At 36.4% G+C, this 21856-nt stretch overlaps 2 protein-coding genes across 2 annotated transcripts in view; one reads left to right on the top strand and one right to left on the bottom strand.

Annotated features, from left to right (window-relative positions):
- Positions 1 to 4073, bottom strand: part of LOC134843554 (protein disulfide-isomerase A3-like) — a 494465-nt gene extending 490392 nt beyond the window's left edge. The window contains exon 1 of the mRNA XM_063859671.1: positions 4064 to 4073. The gene's annotated coding sequence lies outside the window, so the exon portion shown is untranslated. The remainder of the gene's footprint in view (positions 1 to 4063) is intronic.
- Positions 1 to 21856, top strand: part of LOC134843553 (nck-associated protein 1-like) — a gene marked incomplete in the record, with an annotated part of 279419 nt that overhangs the window by 221802 nt on the left and 35761 nt on the right. The window contains 11 exon segments of the mRNA XM_063859669.1: positions 6869 to 6979; positions 7057 to 7221; positions 7407 to 7505; positions 7572 to 7625; positions 7688 to 7956; positions 8085 to 8196; positions 12168 to 12292; positions 14086 to 14235; positions 16856 to 17040; positions 19720 to 19886; positions 20790 to 20883. Coding sequence (XP_063715739.1) covers positions 6878 to 6979; positions 7057 to 7221; positions 7407 to 7505; positions 7572 to 7625; positions 7688 to 7956; positions 8085 to 8196; positions 12168 to 12292; positions 14086 to 14235; positions 16856 to 17040; positions 19720 to 19886; positions 20790 to 20883 — 1522 coding nt within the window.

Here is a 21856-nt window from a genome sequence, read left to right as displayed (position 1 = left end):
AGATCAGTTTTAGTGATTTACACAGGGTTTTGTGGCGCTTTTTTGAGAGTGTGTTTCCAATTTTATCGGGTCCGGTTGATTTGTCAGGGTTAAGTTCAAACAATATGTCGCTTATTTCTTCTTCAGTGTAGTTAGTTGAGTTTAGTATGTTATTTGGTTCATTTCCAGGCTGCATATTAGATTTACTGAAGACCGACGCGAAGTATTGATTAAAAACTTCAGCCTTTTCAACATTTATTGAAGCTACTGTCTTATCAAAATATACTGTTGGCAGAATTGAGGGTGGTTTTCGTATACATTTCAAGTGTTTCTGTATTTTACTAAACGTTCTTCCTTCAAATACTGATTTTTCATTTCCAGCGAGGTCTTTCTCGGATTCAAGTTTGATTTGCTTTTCAAGGCGTTTGAGTTTAATCAATTTGCTAAGAGTTACACTTTTTCGTTTTTTCATTGTTTTCAGCTTATTCATTAGATTTGATGTAACATTGGAAATCTAGTGGGGTAGCTGGGATCTATATTTGGTAATTCTTGGTATGTGTTCATCTATTTTTTTCCACAATCATTCGTACCATTGCTTTAACAATTCATTTACATTATTATAGCAATACGGTTGAAAGGGTTCCTGGAGGATACTTTTATTAAGTTCGTCCCAGTCAGCCTTGTTCAAAGCGTATTTTATATCAGTTACTGCAAATTGCGTTTCCTCCTTTTCGAGGTCGATGGTTGTAACAATTGGTTTATGATCGGAAAAATTTTTGTCGTTTTGCATAAGATCATTTTGTAAACTATAATCATATTCGCAGTTGAACATGGAAGCTGGATTATTGGCTAGGACGACGTCTAATTGATCAGTCGATTGATTACTGAAGTTTCTTTCTACAAGTGCATCAATTATTTGCTTTTCGTAATCAAGATTTGATGACATAGTTAACCAGTTTGTTTGTGATAGATTCAGGTCACCTGTTAGAATGATCAGATTACATTGACACTCCTTTGCCTTAAGCTGAAAATTTTCTAATAAGGTTTTCAAATCCTTAATTTCCCATTGGTAGACACTTGGGTACGGAGCATTGTATATGCAACAAAGCAAAATTGCGCTGTTTTTTTAGTTTTAATTTTGATGGTTATACAATCGGATTGTTCATTTTGTAATGAGATATGTTCGTGAAAAATGTCGTTTTTGATTGCAATTAGTACTCCACCATGTTTTGTTTTACGATCATCATTTGTCATTCGGTCTTTTCCATATACCTGATATCTATTTAGGAAAAGGGCTGCTGATGGGATATCACAAGTTAACCACGTTTCTGTTAAGCATAAAATGTCGTAATCGTGTGTATTTAGCGTATTTGAAAACTTTGTTCTACTGTTTATATCTACTAAGCCTCGAGTATTAAAAGTCATAATTGAGATTGTTGCTAGTCATTTTTCGGTTTCTGAGTCACTTGTCTCATCGCCGTTAGTGCTTTTTCTAATGGTATCCACTTTTTGTTTTCCATTATCTCAATTATCAGGTTTTTTACCCGAATATCTTTGGAGGTTAATTGATTTTCATCACTTTCGATTAACTCTCTACGCTTTTTGAGGCATTCGTTTTGCTTTTTAGTATCCGTACTATTTAGTTCAAGACTTACATAGACGGGTTTTTGATAGGGATGGTAATCTTTAAGCTTGTGTGCCATCCTCAGTATAAGGTTTCGGCTGATTGGATTTTCAGTATTTATCAGGAGTGTTCTTGATTGTTGTTTACTTGCGTCATATTTACCGAGTCTTTGCGCTTTAGTAAGTTTTTTATATTCGACGTTGAGATATTCAAGAAGCTTTTCTACTTCGGCTAAATCAGCATGTAATCTATCATCAGCCGATCTTGAGCTTGATTCTGGTATATCTCGTATATATACTCCTAGCGTAGTTTTTTCGGGAATTGAAACTGATTTTCCAAGATTCACTTTTCCTAAGGATTGTTTGTATGTTTTGGTATCTTTTTTCACGTTTATGACTTGCGATCAGGCATTTCGGGTTCGGGTTCGGGTTTTCGGGTATCGGGTCGGGTTTTCGGGTTTTGAGACAAATTTCGGGTTTCGGGTCGGGTTTCGGGTTCAACAAATTTTCGGGTTCGGGTTCGGGTTCGGGTATTCAATTATGTCGGATTTCTAAAACCCGACTTTTGTTTGCTTCTTTCGGTTTCGACAAAAACTTTCCCAATTCTTCTTTTGTTTGAGGTTTTTTACTTTCATAGGATATTCAATCGCGACTTAAAACGGAGAATTTTACACGCAACGTGTTCTTGAAACTCACCGAGGAATGCGTTTAATACGTACTTGTACGTTCCTATTTCATAATAATACAGCTTTACATTTCCGTTGAACTTTTTTGTTTTCTATATACATTCCCATTTTAATACACATTTATTGCATAAATATTGTTTTTACAGCTATTTTTATTGTTCACTGTAAGAGAAAGTTACACTCTAAAAACGCATCAAATTTATTGCGTCAACGTTCATACCATTTAATCTACCTGAAAATCGGGCATGTCGGGTATCGGTTCGGGTAATCGGGTTTTGAGATTTTTTTCGGGTTTCGGGCCGGGTTTCGGGTTTGAAATGAATGTCGGGTTCGGGTTCGGGTTTGAAGAAACCGTCGGGTTCGGGTTCGGGTTTTAGCTTATCGGGTAATCGGGTTTCGGGTTTGAAAAATGTCGGGTCCCGAAATTCCCTGCTTGCGATTGAACATTTGTATTGATGTTATTTGTCTTTTCAATTTTATCGGTGTTCATTTGTTCCTGAAGTTTTTTCATTTGATTATTTGTTTCGTTTTGAAACTTTTTCAGAATTTCGTCTATTTTTGTTTCCAACTTTGATTCCAAAATTGACAAAAAAATCTTGTTTTTTTGGTTTGCAAGATAGTCGATAAGATAGTCGTTAATTTTGTGGATAAGATAGTCGTTAAGTTTTATGAGAACTTCTATAGTATTCTTTTCAAACTCAGTACACTCTGTTGTTAAATGAAGTGTTTTATTACAAATGCAACAAACGAATTTATTGTCTTTTTTAACTTTCCTGTTGCACGTAGCGCAATTGTCACGCGTGATTTCACTTGCTTGAGTTCGATTGGGGCAATTGGATAGTTCGTTAGAATTGGGGTGGAGAACTTAAACACAGATTGATTTAAACTTAGCCGGTGGCCCCTGAGGGGACTTTTGGAAAGATTAAACCAGTGGAGACAACTAACAAAATCTACCTGTGAGCCCCTGAAGGGACCTTTGGTAGATTAAGTTAGTCTGTAACGGATACGTTAAGATAAGGATAGAAAAAAAAGATTGATGTATACATGAGCTACCAATTTCTGCAGGTGCACTGACAGTTGTTGGTGGGGCACTCTTGTTCAGTAAAGTGTCCGTTGTCGTTCAAATGCTTCGAGTACTTCTTATACAGAATTTTCCCCTCGATGAGATTTTTCAGGTTGTTCAGACCGTCTTCGTTTAGATGGTAGTGATCGTTCGTAAAATATCTGTTACCCGTGATAAAATTCGCCAAGTTTCTGAATTTCTACTTGACCTCGACCTTCTTGTTAGATTTCCTTTCGGCTTTGGCGAGAAGAGATCGTTTACAGATTTTGATCTCGTTTTGTTTTCGTCACGCTCCGGTACACCGATGACGAATACGTTGGAAGCTCGTTCACAAAGGAAATTTGCTAAGTCAACAATGTCGTCGGCTACTTGGGTAGCTGGGTTTAAAGTCGGTCGGATGTAGTTATACAGATCGTTTCCTTCGACAAAAAAAATGACGAGGTCGAACAGATCATGAGGAGGCAGATAATTGTAAAAGTGTCTTACACTGGCACCGGGTAGTGACAAGACCTTCAAGTTTCCTGCTCGAAGATGTCTGGCCTGGGAATCAGCAATTAGGAGTTGTCTGGTTGGAGAAGTCTTGAAGATATGGTATCTGGATCGTTTGCTATTTTGTGTTCTACTTGCAAAAGACATTCAAAATCTTGTCTCTAAAATCCCTCCATTGAGGGCCTTCCACACAAGATTACAGACATTTAACATGAAAAACACTATTTAATAAGTTTATTAACACTATTTAAAAAGAAGAAATTTTTGCTAAAAAGTAAATTTCAAACGTTTTCGCAACTATGTGCATCGTCAGGATTTTTACAATAAACTACTCTAAATGACGATAAAACATCAATTTACAAATGTTATTTACAATAAATCACATACAATTTGGTTCTAAACCATCATGATAAAAAATTAGCCAATCACAGTTGACCTCTAAATTACTATTAAGATTAAAATACTTTTAACCTCTAAAATTAATTAAACATTTTAAAATTAATTTGTCTGGAAGTTTCTGAGTCATAATTTCGATTTAGACATGTACGTTTTGAATAAAAAACCAAAAATATTTTGGGACTAAATTTTCAGTGTTAACTCCTTGCTCCTAAACTCATCGCGCGTGTTCAAGCCCGGTTTCTCTTTCCTGATATGTATTGCCTCTAGTGTTAGCAATTTTGTTTGGTTGTTTGACCTATCTATAATTTCCCAACTAAGATCTGCGCTATTTCCCTCAAGTTGGCATTGCTGAAGGTGGAGGCCTACCGGTGAGTCTGCTTTCTTATGTTCCTCAATTCTAGTGGTCAAATGTCGAACAGTTTGTCCGACATAGGTGGAAGTGCATCCACTACATGACAGTTTATAAACCACTCTTGACTTGAGGTCATTAGAAAATGCTGACTTCAGTGATGGTAAACATGATTGTAGTTTTCTTGTGGTGAAAACCACTTGAACGTTCGTTAATTTTCGTAACCTGTTAGCAAAATATTGGCTCTGGTTACCTCTATATTGCACCATCAGCGTTGGGGGCTTTTCATCCTTTGGTGATTGAACTGACAAACCCCTGTCACTATCCAGGGGCTTGCCTTTACCCTCGATGATCTTGCACAAGGCGTCTGAAGCCACCTTGGCGGACCAATTTTCAGGGTACTGATTTGTCAGCCATTGCGCCCTATTAGTTCCATAGCCTTATCAAATTGCTCCCAGCTAGATGTACTCCTAAAAACCCTGTGTACAGTGCCTTGGATAACACTACGCTTATACTGAGTTGGGGCGCAGCTTCTATAGTTCAGTATAGTCCCTGTATCTGTTGGTTTTTGATACCAACTGCAAGTTACACGCCTATCCTGCGATATATTTATGTTCAAATCCAGGAACGGCAAATTCCCCTCCGAATTAGTTTTCTCTAGAGTGAACTGCAAATTTGGATGAAGAGAATTGGCGGTATCGAGAAGACAACTCGGCTCCCCTCTGACTGTTCTAACAATGTCATCCACATACCTGAGGAACAATTTCACCTGGGGAGTATCCTTCTTCTTGTTCTTAGCTCGGCAGCAGCTTTCACAGTACCAGACTATCTCGGTTATTGATGCGTATACGTCATCGGATATTTTTCCGCGTCTTAGATGATACCAGTTTCGGCAACTCTCGCATTCAACCCCCTTTGATCTATATGTGACTTTCCTGCTGCAACATGGGCACAAGCCGTTTTTGTCATTAATTTGCTGTACCCCCGTTCCCACCGGTATTTGTTGTCGTAGAGCAAATTCGTATTCTTTCAGCCATAAGTTTGCCAGAATTACAGCGAGGGACGCGCCCATTGCTAAACCATCAACTTGTACATACCATGAATCATTACACTTGAAATATACTTTGCTGACCGCCATATTCAAAAGCCTTTTCATGGTTGCTCTTTGAATTTCAGGAGGAGACTCCTGGCTGTACAGCTTCTGTAAAGCAATTTCAATTGCCTCCTTCAGGGGAACGTTGGTGTACAAACTTTTCACATCAAGAGATATTATGGTTTCATCCGGATCTAGAGCAATGTTTTCTATTTTTTCTCTAGCCTCTTTAGTATTGGTTTCTATATTTGCTCCATCGATGTTGTCAAAAAACTTCGCAAGCATTTTGTTAAGATTCTCATACGAGCTGCCGGGAAGTGATAGTACAGGTCGTTGGGGTGTCTCATCCTTGTGTACCTTAGCTAAACCGTACAAACGGGCGGGTTGCCCCCCTGTTGATCGTATCTTAGAATATAACTGATCACTTATCTCGTCTCTTTTGTTCATGGCTAGTAACTCTTTGTTAAGTTCTTTCTCAATTTTCAGTATCACCTCATCAGTGGTTGCATCTTTTTTCACAAACTGAGCAGATTGCAACAAGGATTCCAGCTTTGATTCATATGTTTGTTTCCTCATTATGCAAAAACCAACCCCCTTATCAAAAGGCACAGCCAGCAACCCATTATCCTTGAGATATTTCGTCGTTTTTTCAACGGCTTTGTCTCTTGGGGTTTGCCGTACGTTTTTTGCATATGCCTTTGGCGCGGCTTCCATTTCACATAACGTTTCACCAGATGTTTTTTGATTTTTCAATTGTGAGAGGAAAATGTCGATATCCGCCAAAAAATGTGTTTCGTTAAATTTGTCTCTAATTGGATGCTTGGGGCCCATTGATAGCACTTCATATACCCATTCAGGCAGTTCAATATTATCAAGTACCTTAACTGATCGCTCATTTCTCCCCCCAAGAGGTTTATCTTGTCTCTCGGACAGTTTTTCTAACTTTTTTCTATGCTCGTATGAAAAAGTATTTGCCGCCTGCTCGTATTTGCCGCCTGAGTTTTAGTAGCAACTTGGACTCTTAAAAATTTGGAATTTTTTCAATTATTCTGACTGCCATGTCATAAGTCCCAATCTTGCAATCTCGGAGGTTATTCCTTCAACCTAAGTTATTAGAGAAGAGAGCTCAATTGGGCTGTTAAGCACTCATTTAAGAATTTTCTTCTTAAAATTAAGTGTTTTTGCAGATACTAGTAATGAATCAGAATACTTATTATCATCAGAAGTTGGCTGAACAACTTATTCTTCTGACTACTCATGGAAAGGGTTTGCTTGCAAGAGTTTATCATCTGCGCAAGGTTATTGCAATACTTAAATCTTTTTTTTTCAACGATATTCTATATACGAATTAGAATGATGGAAAATCGATATTTAGATGCTCGGGAGCTCAAGGGCGCGCTATGAAAAGTTGAAAGCCCAACCTTCAGGAGAAAATCCCGGTGCCACTCAGTTATCTTTTCTGTTCGATTCACAATTTGATTCGGCCATAAAGAACTTAGTGAAAAAATTCCCATTCCCACAGTCAATCGACAGCAAATCAGTAAGTTACCACGTTAGTATTGCCTAAAAGCCGATGCTTCGAGGTCACGTTGTTTTTCTATACGTTGAAATAATCATTCAATTAGAACACTCGTTCTTTACCTACTCTGCTCTAGCTGCTGATGTGATTAAATCATAACTCTTGTAAAGGAATTGCGTCGCCTCATCCAATCTCTTTTGTTGTAGAAAGATTTTCAAATTCTCCGAGAAAGAGACCACAGCAGGAAAATCATGGGTGAACTTCAGCCTTTTCAACAAACTTTTACTGATGTTCACACGTTCATGGTTTGTACACAAGTATTCGAAAGCAAAACGCGAAATTGTTTTAAAATTCATGGGTTTGATTTTTAGACGGATGCAAATGCAGCATTGGAACTTGTAAGGACTTGGCTTGTCGTCAATTTTGTAAGTTGTAACATTATTTGGTTTTAAAAGACTATCTGAGAAGTTAACAGTTTACTTTTTAGTCATTATTCGACGTGGCCTTCTATTTCTTGGATCTTTTGTCCACGCTTTTCTCCCTGTTGATGTTGCTGAACAAAATAGAAGAACGCAAGGCAATTATGGCTCTGTATGGATACCTCTTTCGGTGTGAGGGAGCAGCGAGTTGCGATGTTAGAGTGGAGACCTTCATCGCTGAGTTGGAACCAATTGCCAAGCTGCAATCGGCTCTTGCATCTCTTCAGACTGTATTGCATTATGGACTTATGAGTCCTTTGTGCACGCTTTACAGCAGGTAGGATGAGCGTTTTGCCTAATAAAGCTAACAGTTTTTGGTAGTGCGCTTTTTTAAAAATAAATTTCGGCATCTGTGCTCGAAAGGAATTTCAATTTAATATGATTTCAAATGTTGGTTTCGTACAGAAAGATGCGTGACCCAAAGAAGTATATGGACGAGTTCAACCTGGTCATGAGACCCAATCAGATAGCTGAACAGTTTGTAGAGTTTGGGTTGGAGGACACGCAGTTCTATTCGGTTAGTTGACATGATCTAAGAGAGGAGTAGCAAAACAGTTTTAAAATTTAATTGTCAATGAATGAAGCGAAGACAGTTATCTATCGCCCAAATTTTCATAGCTGTTTGAACTTTTAAGTTCGAATCCATCTGATAAATTAGCTCTCCTATAACAAATGTGCAATTTAGGCCAAAAATATGAATGACTTACGTTAAAAATTGTTTTGAAGTTTGAGTTTGTTTTTAGTGGGATGTAAAATATACCTATTAATCCTGTTTTCTCAAATTGGATTAGTTGCATCGAAAAAATGTGAAATGTATTATTCAAAGGCTTTCAGTTAAGAGAAGAACTGAGTAATCTACATGTCCAATCATTCTGGTATAAGGCACCAACTGGCAGGACTGTAAAATATTTGCCGTAGGGTTGATTTGTTATAACATGCTTCTGGTTTCATTAATGACACGTAGAGTTGATCATACAGGAAACCAGAAGCACCACAAAGCAACCCTAAGGTAACCTCCACTAAGGCAATCAACACGCAGCACGTTTAATGATGGAAAGTAAGAGCCAAAAAAGAAAAGAAAAGCACTGAGCTCTGGCCCCAAAGCACCGAATAAGTTTCACCACTTTGGCGGAGGGGGTCTTTTTGCCACAAAAAAATTGTCAACATGTAATTGATTTCACCGATCATTTGGAAGGTTAAAGCAATTTTCCAGCTCCCTAAACATTGCAAAACAAACAGGAAGGCGAAAAGTTAAAAGCCGATCACACTGTTACCTTCAAATGCGAAACTGATGGAAGGAGTTTTGTTGAACATTTCCACTACTACAAAACTAAATTAAAAATATACGGACATAAAATGCTCGAAACCAACTCCGGTCATCCAACAGAACGCTACTGATTGCAATTAATCTCAGTACGGCATTTGACTCTGTGGATCACTGAACCCTGCTGCAAGACATCCAGTTTTCTATTTGCTCTTACAACACTAGAATGAAAATCACATCTCAAAGGACATGATACTCTTGATGAGTTAACAAATAACAAGTCTAAAATGAGACAGAGGAAACAAGGGCTCCCTCAGCCGTCCAACCATACTTAAACCATCTCTTGTACTGGATGTTTGGAATCTTTCGTTTTCGAGTGATACTTCCATTGCCACTATCATCACCACATAGACTAAGGGGATCGAAAACATTAAATTTGCCAATTGAACAAAACTATTTTACCAAAGGACCAAGATCCTGGTCCTTGATAATATCTCCTCTTTTGCAGAACATCAGCTGCTTGACTAACAAGCTACCGGAAAGGTTTTCTGGAGCTACGTATAGATCCGGATGGATGTCTTCTTATACCAAAGGTTTTCTGGTACCAACTTGTCAACAAAAGATGGATCGATCTTCATATTAGTTTGAAAAAAAAAACTGCGGCCGAGAACAAAATCAGCTTCGACGAAAACAAAATCATTGCAGCACTGAATTAAAAGCTTTCTTTAGAAAATAATATCCGGATAGATGTCGGATAGACAGCTGCTTGTCGATATTTTAAGACACTTCCATCAATTGCTCAAACTGTTCTTTATTTTCCCATGTACATGATCCGTTAACAATGTGCGAACTTTGGGACTACCCTGGTGAAGTTGCTGATCGGTTTCAAATCTAGCACTAGTATCTAGACAAGATCCCCTGAAACATAAAACTGTCCCTAGAACGTGCATACACAACTTTGTTCTTCACAATAATTGAAAACTGCCTAATAGAAACGGACGCGGGTTTTGCTTTGATAGCCGTGTCAAAAGCTGCTCGCCTAGAACGAGGGATTTTACTCAGGGCCGGAAAAAGCTCAGGCTTTTTTCGTAGAAAACCCTGAGATTGCCACAGTGACTGATCGGACGAAGCTACACTTAAATCAATCGTCACACATTGACAATTGCGGAGTGCTAAAAATACACTACCAAGTACACTAGTTGAGTAATATATCATATAAAAGCCCTTTTAGTTGTGATTACATTGAAAAAATTCAAACATTTTTTTCTCATTGTCGACAAAAATCGGTTTGAAGTTTTTGATTTTTAGTCTAGTTTACCCTAGTAAAGATTACGCTAGTAAAATGAATTGTCGAATTTTTTTTGCTCATTTTGGGAATCAAGAAATCAATAAATCTGCAAGATTTTTTGAAACTAATTTTAAAAAAATTGAAAACTTTTTTTACAATTTTTCTTTTGTAATTTTTTCACTAAAATGTAGTTATTTTCTAGTCATTTTTCATTGTTGTTCATCTTGCGAATTTTGCTTAGAGTGCCGAATATGCCTAAGTTTGAGGCTTTTTCCAATCGTTTTATCTATCCACGCAATAAAAACGACTTCAATTAGAAAACAAGATTTTTTTTCAACAGAATATGGTCGGAACATTCTGTGCTACTTGCACAGCAACTGGCTATCCTTGTTATTCTTTGGATATTGATGTTAATTTAGTGATATATAGTTTTACTGTTTGCTCAAATAAACGCTTGTTTATTTACGAGTTCTCTTTTTTCCAATCCACCTAATATAAATTAGGGCTCATTTTTTGCGGCTCTTCTACAGCACATCATAATTACGCAAGCATAGCTTGTGTTATAGTATGAACTATCTTTTTTTTCAACCTGAGTTGCAAATATTGTTGCGACGCAAATTTTGTTGCGAAGAAATGTGTTCATTTTAGAAGTGTTCATTTTGATCAATACCAGCTATTAAGTACAGCCAATGCTAAGGATCTTAACACCGACTATTATAGTTCCGACTTCCGTAATAAAAGAAACGGTATAATTGTGTTCGAGGTGTTTTTTTTTCTTCAGACAAATTTCGATTTTTGACGGAATGTTTAATATCATTCAAAAGGCATTGTTAACACACGAAATTTTGTTGGAACTAATATTAGAAGAAAAAAATGATGAAGTTCGTTTTTTTTGATGCGGTTTTTTCATTGTTTTTCGAGATTTAGCACAAATCAATCTGTAGGACGAGCTCAGTTTTCTTTACGAGTTTTTTTTCCAATCCCACTAATATAAATTAGGGCTCATTTTTTGCGGCACTTCTGCTACACATCATAACACTTGACTTGCGAAGCAAAGTGTTATAATACCAACTTTCTTTTTTTATCCAACCTAAGTTGCAAATATTGGTGCGACTTAAAGCAACAATACCTGCTGCATCGAATTGGCAATACAAACGGATTGGCAATTTGTTGCACCTTTACAGCTTATTGATAACATGTGCTTTGACATTCGATTAATTATAAGTTTACACAGTTGATGCATTTTTGATTCATCAAGTAGACCGAAAAAGGCTATTTGTTTCAAACAACATAACAATAATATAATCTCGATTTCAGAAATTTTCTGAGTCAACATATCTCACAATTTTTTGAGATGCATAGTTTATACATAATGTGGCTTTATGGTTTGTGATTTATTACATGCAAAATTGTATCTTTTTGTATTTGGTGCTACTTTTGCTGCATCGAATTGGCAATTCATTAGCATATGTAGCTGCGTTATTGGTGGCTAATTTTTGTGAATTTTATGCATCCGTGGCTGAATGGTTCCTGCGTGAGACTCAAGTTTGCTAGATCGCAGATTTTTGCTAATTGGAGTTTTTGCCAAGCCTTGAGTTTTTGAAAATTCGAGGCCTAATCCTACTTTTTCTTAGGTCACTTGGTAGAGCTGCTTTTTGGTCGTGTTCTAGCAAGTGTATAGAAACTTTAATAGAAACTTTATTAGCATATAGAAACTTAAATAGCATATGTTTTTTAAAGCCCCCTTTTGCCATTTTTTGCTTGTTCTCGGTTTGCAGCTTCGCTTTTATCTAGAAATTTGACTCGACCATTTCATAAGTTGACTGAGTGGGGCTTTTTTGGTAAAGTCAAATATTTTTGTACGTTTTTAATTGTGAAACGTTTATTTTTTTTGGTCTGTCTGTGTTCTCTGAATAAAAGTATTTTCTCTATTCAGCCGGAGGCGTCGTACCTATCGATGGAGACTGTAGAGAAGTGGATCATTATCATGGTCCTCGTTTGTCCCCGACTACTGGAGGACGACACAGTCAAGGAACAGTGGCGAGTACTCATGAGTAATAGGTGAGTCACCGATTTTTCTTTGTCTATTCCCGTTAAAGAAAGTTCGAATGAAAAAAAAACAAATTAAATACTCGGTCTAAAACCTCTGATTTAACTTGCACCATTTCATATCACTTGTTATTCGGTTCTTCTGGAACATGGTTTGTCTATGAAGTAACTATAATGAGCTCAAGTTTAATGCGTTGATAATCTGTAAAATCATTAGGCTGGTACACGAGAGCTTGAATTTTAGATTCGGAGACTTTGAATCAGGGGCGGATCTAGGATTTCTTGAGGGGGTCGGATTTTCAAAAAAAATTTTGAAAATTTTGTCGACCTTTTTTTATGTCGACCAAATTGATTTTCCGAGCTCTTCCAAATCACTGAAAAGACCCTGTTTTCGTCAAAATTTTTGCGCCGCAAGCAAAATTGTGAAATACAGGCCATAAATGCGTTTTTAGGCACTTTTTGGAAAATTTTGACCAAAAAAAACGCGTTTTTTTGGCGCGCGCTCCCCCCTGAAAATTGGTATATATTGGCGCCAAAGACGCCTTTAGAAAGTTTTTCGGGTCCGTCACCAAATATGGATATCTCCTCAAATTAGTACAAAGGGGGTATCCATTGGGCCGATATGAGTCGGATCCTTGAGGGAGAGGGGGGCGTCCGCCCCCCCCCTCCCCTAAATCCGCCCCTGCTTTGAATCCTCTTTTTTTTTCGATACTCTTAGTTCTAAGACTTAATTCTTGCAAAGCAACATCTGTTGCTCTCGTAAAATATTTTCCAATGGTGCACTGTTTTTCGCCTTTGTATGCGAACTCTCAACTTCTAGTTTCGAAAGTAGATTTTTCATTTTCAGAATTCCCAGTAGATTGAAAAAAAAACCCGTTGACCCTGTTTTTTTAATAGGGTTATTTTCATTTTCATTAAAGGTAATCAGTCATAAGGATTCTTGAAAGTCGAAGACCTTTAACCTTGTCAAAGATCTTTGATCCCAGTGGAAGAGAAGTTTCGTTTTGAACCAACTTTCTCAATTTAAGCTACATTTATCAAAAAAGTGTCAATCATAAATAGTTTCGAATTTCAAAGAGCTAAAAGGCCATGTATTTTTCTTTGAGACTCGAAACTCAAAAGTTTTTTCAAAAAAGTAAACAATTTTTTTTCAGTATCCGTATTTGAGTTATTTACGCTTTCAAATTTTTGTTGGCTATGTTTATCGTGCTAAAATACCCTTTTTTTAACGCATGGTTTTTTGATAAATCTGTAGTGTTTCTTTTAATTCCATTGTCCTAATAGTAAAGAATATTCGGATCACAGTTGTTATAGCAAAATTTAAGTAAAATAGAAAATCCTTTTTTGCTAATTCTAGGCTTATTCATACTTTTATCGTACTTTATAAAGCTGCTTTTTGTCGTGTTTCGCCTCTATGTTAAACCAGCAGCCGAAATAAACCCGCATATTATAGTAAATTTTTCAAGCATTTTAATTAACTACATTTGTTTTACAACTTGAAATAAATCGTAATAGAAATGAAAGGAAATTTTCAGCTCTTCGCTATATTCAGCTAAGGAATAGCAAATATTTCAGACCTAAAAAAAATAAAATAGAAAGTAATTTCGAGCTACGAGTGTTCTTGAAGTCGAAATCGGCCAAAAAACAGCTGACAGAAGAAAAACCTGATCATATTATCCTATACTACTTAAACCTTTTTTCTTTTACCTGTTAATTCTGTTACGTTTGCTGTCAACCTTGCTTTCACCATATTTTTCTGTTTTCATTTCTAGATACTTTTCTTTATTCTGTTTTCTTTTGAATAGGTACGCGTTTCCGCTGTTCCGAGATGTCATTGAGAAACTGCATGAACTAATGCAAGAAGCATTCGTGAAAGACGCATTTACATCCAAGAAAGTTGCCGACGAGATCAAAAAAGACATCAAAAACTCATTACAAGTTGCTGTGGAAAAAGCGTAAGTTTCAGCTAATTGACAAATAGTTTAGGAACGATTATGCCGAATTCTCATTGAGTTCTTATGCTATCAAAGCCCAAAACAAAATTTCTGTTATATGATCCTATGCTTCGGCTCTAGGATTTTCAAAAAAGTATTAAAATTTTGGTCGACGTTTATTTTAGGGTTGGTCGGTCAAAAATAGTTGCCTTAAATGGTGAGGTGACAACTCGTCGAAAGCGACAATTGGTCAAAAGCGACAGTTCTCATTGTTTTTGAAAAGACGACAATTCGCACGAGGCTTTAATTTGTACCAGGCGACAATCAGTAGTTTTTAATTGGTATGGGGGATTAAATACCAGCTTTCAAGATACCTGAAACACCTCAGCGTAAAAGTGAGGGAGGGGGTTTAAATGTGCTACTGGATTATGTACAAAATTAGCTAGGTTTTTCAATTGATATGCAAATTGAAACGATTTAACCACAATTTAACGAGTATCCACCATTAGTCAGCGTGGGAATCAGCAATTTGTTTTTGAATGACGATCTTTCACTAGAAACCCACACAGTAAAATGCCTGGTAAAACATCTGAAATAACTTTCCACGATGAAATCGTATTCAAAAACGGCGAGCATAGTCAAGAAATTGTTCCTTATGAGCATGAAGTCAAAATGCTTATGAGCCTGATGCAATAAAAGCCTTGTAAAACATCCGTAAGAATTTCCAACGTTAAACTCGTATTCAAAAACGGCGAGCATAGTCAACAAATTATTCCTTGAGCTTGAGATCAAAAATTAAGTTTTATGACACGTGCATAAGAACTTTATTCAAACAGAACTTTATTTAATCATGTAAAAAGCACGACAGTTAGGCGTGCATTTCTGCCGGGGAAATTAGGTGAGCCCCAGATAAATTTTTAAAAAGAATTCAACAACGTAAGGCACGTAGATGGAACATTTAAAGACTGCCCACCGCTATTCTACCAAATGTTCACTCTTCAGGTAGCAGTGAACGAACAAACAGTACCCTTAGTCTTTTTTATGGCAAAAAAGAGCGAGGATCATCCTAATGGCGTATTTAGACAACTAAAAAAATGCATTTAAATTTAGAGCCACCGCAGATTGGCTTTGAAAGAGCTTCTATAAATAAATGCCTTTCAAAAAAGTTTGAGAGTTATCAAAGAGTGATCAGAGTAGTTCGAGTTAGAGTAATCAAAGGATGTGTTTTTAATTTCGCTCAAACAAACTGGAGCTAGACTTTGAATTAGGTATCATTGCCCTATATTCTTCAATTCGCGAGGAGTCGGGTGATTTCCCATTGATGGATTATGTTGATTATTTTGAGTCAACTTGGGTTGGGACAATAAGCCGTGGCCGTAGGGGGCTGGTCAGTTTCCTCAATTTTTGTGGAACCATTTCGAAACTCAAAGAATCGCCGGCAAAAGACATAGTTCAGCAGAAGGCTGAAACAGAGCCTTTCATGTGGAATTTGTTGGAGCTCATCCGACCATCCATTTAACAAGTTTATGCAGTTCATGCGAAAAAAGCAGAGCACAACCAAGAACAAAATTGCTCGAATGCAAGTAGGAGAAATAGCAAAATTTGAAAAAATCCAATCTCGATTGGTCGAACTTTCAAAAGTTACCAAAACAGTACCTTTTTTCAGTAATTTGGGGTTTTATGTTAAAACTGATTTCCAGATCAAAAATTATATATTTCTTTGTTAAAATTCATTGCTAGAAGTTAAATTGTTTTTGATCAAAGTTTTTGTCGGTACTAATTGTCGCTCGGTGCAAATAGTCGCTCTATACGAATAGTCTCTTTTTTAAATTCTACCGCTTGTCGTTTTCGACCATTTATCGCTTTCGACGAATCGTCCCCTTGCCAACTTAAATAACATCAAAGACCTTTGGGTGTAATTGAACAAAATCAAAATACTTATTAAGGCATTCCAGTTTTGCTCAGGAAAATTTTTGTTACGGTCAAATTTGCTTTTTCGTGGTTTGATTTCAAATTCAATTCTATTTGCTGTTGAAAAGGAAACCTGCGCTCTCCAATAAAAAAATGAAATTTAAACGAAAAAATTGACTTAAATTTTAAACATGAGTTGCAATTTTGAAATTTCTTTGAGGAATGGAACAATTCTCGATCAGTATACATAATTTAATGTTGAAGGTGCAAATTTTAAAACGGTCTTGAAATTCAAAGAGCTTCAATGTGATATTTACTTGTTTCAACTTCGAATTAAATATTCAAAAAAAAACAGTTCCGCCTTTTGACGAAAGTGACGGAACATTTGTACTCGGTGTCTTTCCAGACAAATGTTGATTTTTAAACAAGCCAATTTTGACGGTTTTTTCTATCATGTAAACATGCTGATGTCCGAAGATCAAATTTAAAAAGATACTGCACCTGTTATCTTTTTTCGTTAAGTTTCGGGGGTTTGAAAAAATATCCTTTTATAGTTACCAAAACGTGTGCGGGGATGAAAAGATGAAAAAATGATTTTTTTTTAGTTTTGATTACTTCATAATTTTTAGCTATTTTTTTTCGCCGATTTTAAACGGCAGTCGGAGCATTCAGGGCTGGTTCTTCATTGTCGAGTCTTTCTGAACAAGTGATTAGATGGTGAGTTTTTCAGGCCTTCTGAACATAAAAGAGCGCGAATGTTTCTACGCAAATCCCTGAAGAGCAACTATTTGATTCTGAGTGATGTACCAGGCTTACTAGGGCTGAAGACGCAACTGGCTCTGGTGATTATGGGAGCCGCCAGAGACGAAATTCACTGGCTAGTGGCACACTGCACTACCGAACCCCCTGGAAGAGGTTAGAGCTACGATTAGTCAACACAGGATTATCTAAGGGCCTAAGACTTGGGGATTGCTGGTGTTTATTGTTCTGCAGATTTTTTTTCTGCCCGAATTGTTATAATTGTGTTATTAAATCAAAATGGGATTCTTTTTTTTTGAAAGGGAAAGAGCAACAGAGGTGTTCGTATTACGGTAAGCCACGGTATTTTAATAGCTATCTGAATAATGTTGCTCATTTTCCTGGCCTGTGGAGTTGTTTCTCGCCCTCAAGCAGCGACCATGACTAAAATTGTTGGGTTAAAATGGACGTAAAAGAAATGCCCTGCTGAACTTACAAAGATGTGTTATGGAGTTTACGTTGAATTTTTTGGGTTTCGGCTGCTAGTAATTAATAGTTTCGGCTGCTAGTAAGGACGTCTTTTTGAGAAGAAATGTTTTTTTTTCTTAAAGCCAGATGATGAAATAAATTCTGGCAGTGTTCTTTTTACGCTTGCGATAAGCAAGCGTTATCAAGTAGGTACAGTTGCGGATTTAGGGGGCGGGGGCGTCCGCCTTTCCCCACTCCATTTTTGGCTGACTGACCTCAAAAATTTTCTAAAGGCGTCTTTGCGCCAATCTATACTAATTTTGAGGGGGAGCGCGATTTTTTTGTTCGAAATTTTCCAAAAAGTGCCTAAAAACGCCGGCGCAGATTATTTCGTCAAATTAGGGCCTTTATAGTGGTTTGGTCGATCTAAAAAAAAAGGTCGACAAAATTTTTAAGAAATTCCTAGATCTCGAGAAATTCTTAGATCCGCGTCTGAGTATAAATTTTTATTTCGGGCGAACAACTAGAAAAAAATTGGTTGAATCAGTTAGCATGGCTGTTCTGATTGCAACAGAACAGAATGTCTGGTTACTGATTTTTTTTGAACATGTCAGCATTTTAAATGGCTATTCCATTCGAAAAATCCTTGTTTGTTGAAACTCAACTCTCCCCTCTTTTTTTTTCGCTTATTATTCTTTTTTTTTCACTTATAACGTTTTTGTATTAGTGGCTTTGACGGATGTTATATCTGATTAGTTTCCTCATAATTTATCGTTTGAAGGACCATCAGTTTAAAAATTTGTTTATGCTTCCATAGGGGGTTGTAAAACTCAAGAAATTTAGTTTGTTGCTCAATTTTTTTTTCGGCTTAACAGGCGCCCACCCAAGCGTTCTCTGCTCAGTATCCGTTTAATTAAGTTTGTTATCAAACTGCAAAACTGTAAAGTGTACGAAAAACTTGAAGGACTCCTGAACTCGAAAGAAGGTTCTAATTTTCAGATTTTCCAGCGGAATATTAATTTAATGCACTGATCCAGTTTTCTCAAATTGGGTAATTTTGATCAGAAAAATTGTCAATCATAAACTGTTCTGGAAATTGAAAGAGCTTTAATGCCATATACTTTTTACTTTAAATTTTGAAAGTTGATTTTCAAAAATTAAGCCGGTATTTTTTCTGTTCGAATTGTATTTTGGCTATGTTCTCTTTTTTTAAAGCTCTGAACGTCTTGTTTTTAGGATAGTTGTCGTGCTATTTTTAAGAGCCGATAGCCATAGATTTTTTTCAGGAAGCCTTACAATTACTTCACATTTTAAATATGGTTTTTTCGCTCTGATTTTTTCTAAGGTCATGATAACGTGATTGACTTCTTGTTTGGAAAATGAATTTAATATACCAGATTTTCCAGCGAAATCAAAAACTTGTGTATTGATCCAGATTTCTCAAATTGGGTTAATTTTTTCAAAAACGTGTCAATCATGAATTGTTCCAGAATTTCAAAAGAGCTTTAGGCCCATCTATTTTTAGATGATTTTTTTGTTTCTTTTTTTTCTGGTAGTCTTTAATTTTTTTTCGGGCTCAAAAATACTTTTTCGCTGTTTGACTTATGATTTCTTTTTATTTCAGTTATTTTCCTTTTTTTTTCAAAGAAAGGCGAATTCCACTATCGAACAGCGAAAGTGAAAAGGTCACTTCTTTTTTCGGAATTTGTTAATCGAAGTTTCCAGCAATAAAAATTTTACCTATTGGTCCAGTTTTCTCTAATTGGATTATTTTTATCAAAAAAGTGTCATTCATAAATTTTTCTGGAAGCCTAAAGAGCTTTAAGGCCATCTATTTTTTTCTTCGAAAGTTGAAATTTTTTGAAAAATTGTGTCCGTTCCGTGTTTTTGTCTGTTTACTTACGTTCATTGACTCTTTTCCAACTGTCTGTTGGCTTTTTTGTGAAACTCGAAAAAAAGTGCTGTCTATTTGCAGAATCTTTTCCAACTGTCAGTTGGCTATGTTTTTGTTACATTGCAAGTGGTACGAAGCTCCGCTTCGACTCTGTATGTGAATAAATTTTCATGTGTGTACTAAATATTCAAGAAAATAGCATGGAGAATAACAGAAAATCACCGTGGAGATGGTGGACAAGTTGGCTAAAAAATGGTTGAAACTCTGTTCGGGTCAACGAACCACGAACTGTTGAATTGAATCCACTATTGCTTCTGCTTCACTTTCGACTCTAATCTTATGAAACTGATTATATTCAAGTGGTTGAAAATGGAATGAAACGGATTGCGGCAGTTTTTATGGCAAAATGTGCTTAATCGCTTTACCATGTGGCCTATATGCAATGAGCATTAAGTTTAAATTGAGGACAAAATGATGATGTGTTTTAATCGTAGGCGGCAAGACTGGGCCCCACCCGGACCTGAAGGAGCCTCACTTGGCTGAGATGCTGTACTACGTGGAACAACTGAGAATGCTATTTAAGAAGTACCAGCAGGTCATTTTCGTGTACCATGGTAGCATGATCAAACGAAGGAGCGAAGACTTGGCAATGGCAATGCAGGTAATAAACAATATCTAGAATGACTGAAAAAGTTCTTGAGACTTACTCTGGACAAACCCTCAAACTATGGACAACCTTCTATAATTACAAAATCTTAGTAACGTCAAAACTTCTTCGAACGAAAAAATTTTGTCCTAGGCAGCCATTAAAAAGCTTAATGTGAGACGTATTCAGATATTATTGTTAATATTATTTGATTTCTGAACAAAGAGAGAGCGTTCTGTCCATCAATTGTGAAGGGAAGTATATTATGTCGCTCGTTGGTCAGGAAATCGATGTATTTGTTAGCAGAAAATGCATATTTATTAGATATAATCTTATTGTTTGCAGGCTCAGATGTGAACAATATGACTATTACATAGTTTGGTTTTCTAAGCTGCTTAACTAATGAAACTTCGGTTCTGTGAACGTAGCTCATTAGCCCATAGGCAACTATTATGAACATAAAGCCTAAATTTATGTAAATGTGTGTAATGTATTAATATATATTGACTAAATGTATAGTGAGATGTTGCAATAGTTGACACATGCAGAATGATCAAAATGAGAAAATCGCCGCTCTAAAGTTGGCCTTTAGTAATGCTGATCTTCTTTCTGTACCCATTCATGTAAATTGGGTTTTTAGGAAAAGAGATATCATTGTTGGAAATGAAAAGAAAGAACCGATATTTGAATGACCTGGTATTTTGGTAATGATCTTTGGGAGCTGCCTATGAAATAATTCGGTGTCGTGTTTCAAAAGGTTTTTTCTTAAGCAAATGAACTTATTTTCAATGAAAAACTAAGGAAGATTTAAATGGTTTGAGTCCATGATATCATATCACGACTCAAATTTAAAATGTCATTAAGCTGATTGGATGAAAATGGAGGTTTTTGCGGAGTCTCAAGAGATGGCTGTTTTAGCAAGCACCTCCTTTGCCAGAGCACGAGACTACTATTTTCTCGGACATAATCAACCGAATCAAGTCACTTCCACCTCCCACCGACCAGACAGCAGGTAATTGTTACTAGGATGATTGTTTTTTGAAAAAAAATGAGGATATCACGAAAACATTGCTAATTAAAATGCTCAACAAATTGGCTCAAACTATACATGATTGTGATGAAGTTATCAAAAGACCAGAAAGGCTAAGTTGTATCGATACAGCTGTTATCAGGACTCATTTTTCAAGTTTTTTTTTGGCAAAACTATATAAAAACGGTTACACATACGGACTGAAAGCAGTAGCATATATGTTTAGAATAGAATGGTGACTTTATTACGCTTGCGATTACTCATATAATCTCTTCTAGAATATGTCTGGAGATGCGAAGTGTGCTTTGTATAGAACAAGAGTTGATGTTGAATAAGAAAACTTCTGTTGAAGCAAAAATTTGATAGAATGCGACTAATGTCATAAAGAAAGGCTATCATGAAATTAAAGTGCGAACAATCGAGATGAACGAAATTGATTTTGGTTTTGCCGCTTTTTTGTTATTCAGATTCGGCGAACGTTGTTCAGACTTCTATATAGGTCGCGATTTTTTTTCGTTTTTTTTTTTCAGGAATAGTATTTAAATTGCTTCAGGCTCAAATTTGATTTTTCGCGGTTTGACTTCAGATTTTTTAAATTTAAGTTCATTTTTTTGTTGATCGAAAGGCAAACTCCACTATCGAACAGCAAAAGTGTAAAGGTCACAAAAATGTGATCGACTTCTAGTTTCGAAAATGAAATGTAATTAGCTGATTTGCAGCAAAATTAAATCTAGTTATTGATCCAGTTTCTCAAATTGCAATAATTTATCAAAGAAGTGTCAACGAGAAACTTGTTTAAATTCAAAGAGCTTTACTAGCCAATACCTTAGAAATTCACCTACATTTTTCTAGCCAACACCTACATTTTTCACTTAGAAATTCGAAAGTTGATCTTTTAAAGTAATTTTTTCTGCTATTTTGCGTTCTTGGGCTTGTGACATTTTTTGATGGCGCC

This window comes from Symsagittifera roscoffensis, chromosome 4 (assembly GCF_963678635.1).
Source record: "Symsagittifera roscoffensis chromosome 4, txSymRosc1.1, whole genome shotgun sequence".
In the NCBI taxonomy this organism is placed as follows: Eukaryota; Metazoa; Xenacoelomorpha; order Acoela; family Convolutidae; genus Symsagittifera; species Symsagittifera roscoffensis.
This window is presented reverse-complemented; position numbering and strand designations above follow the sequence as displayed.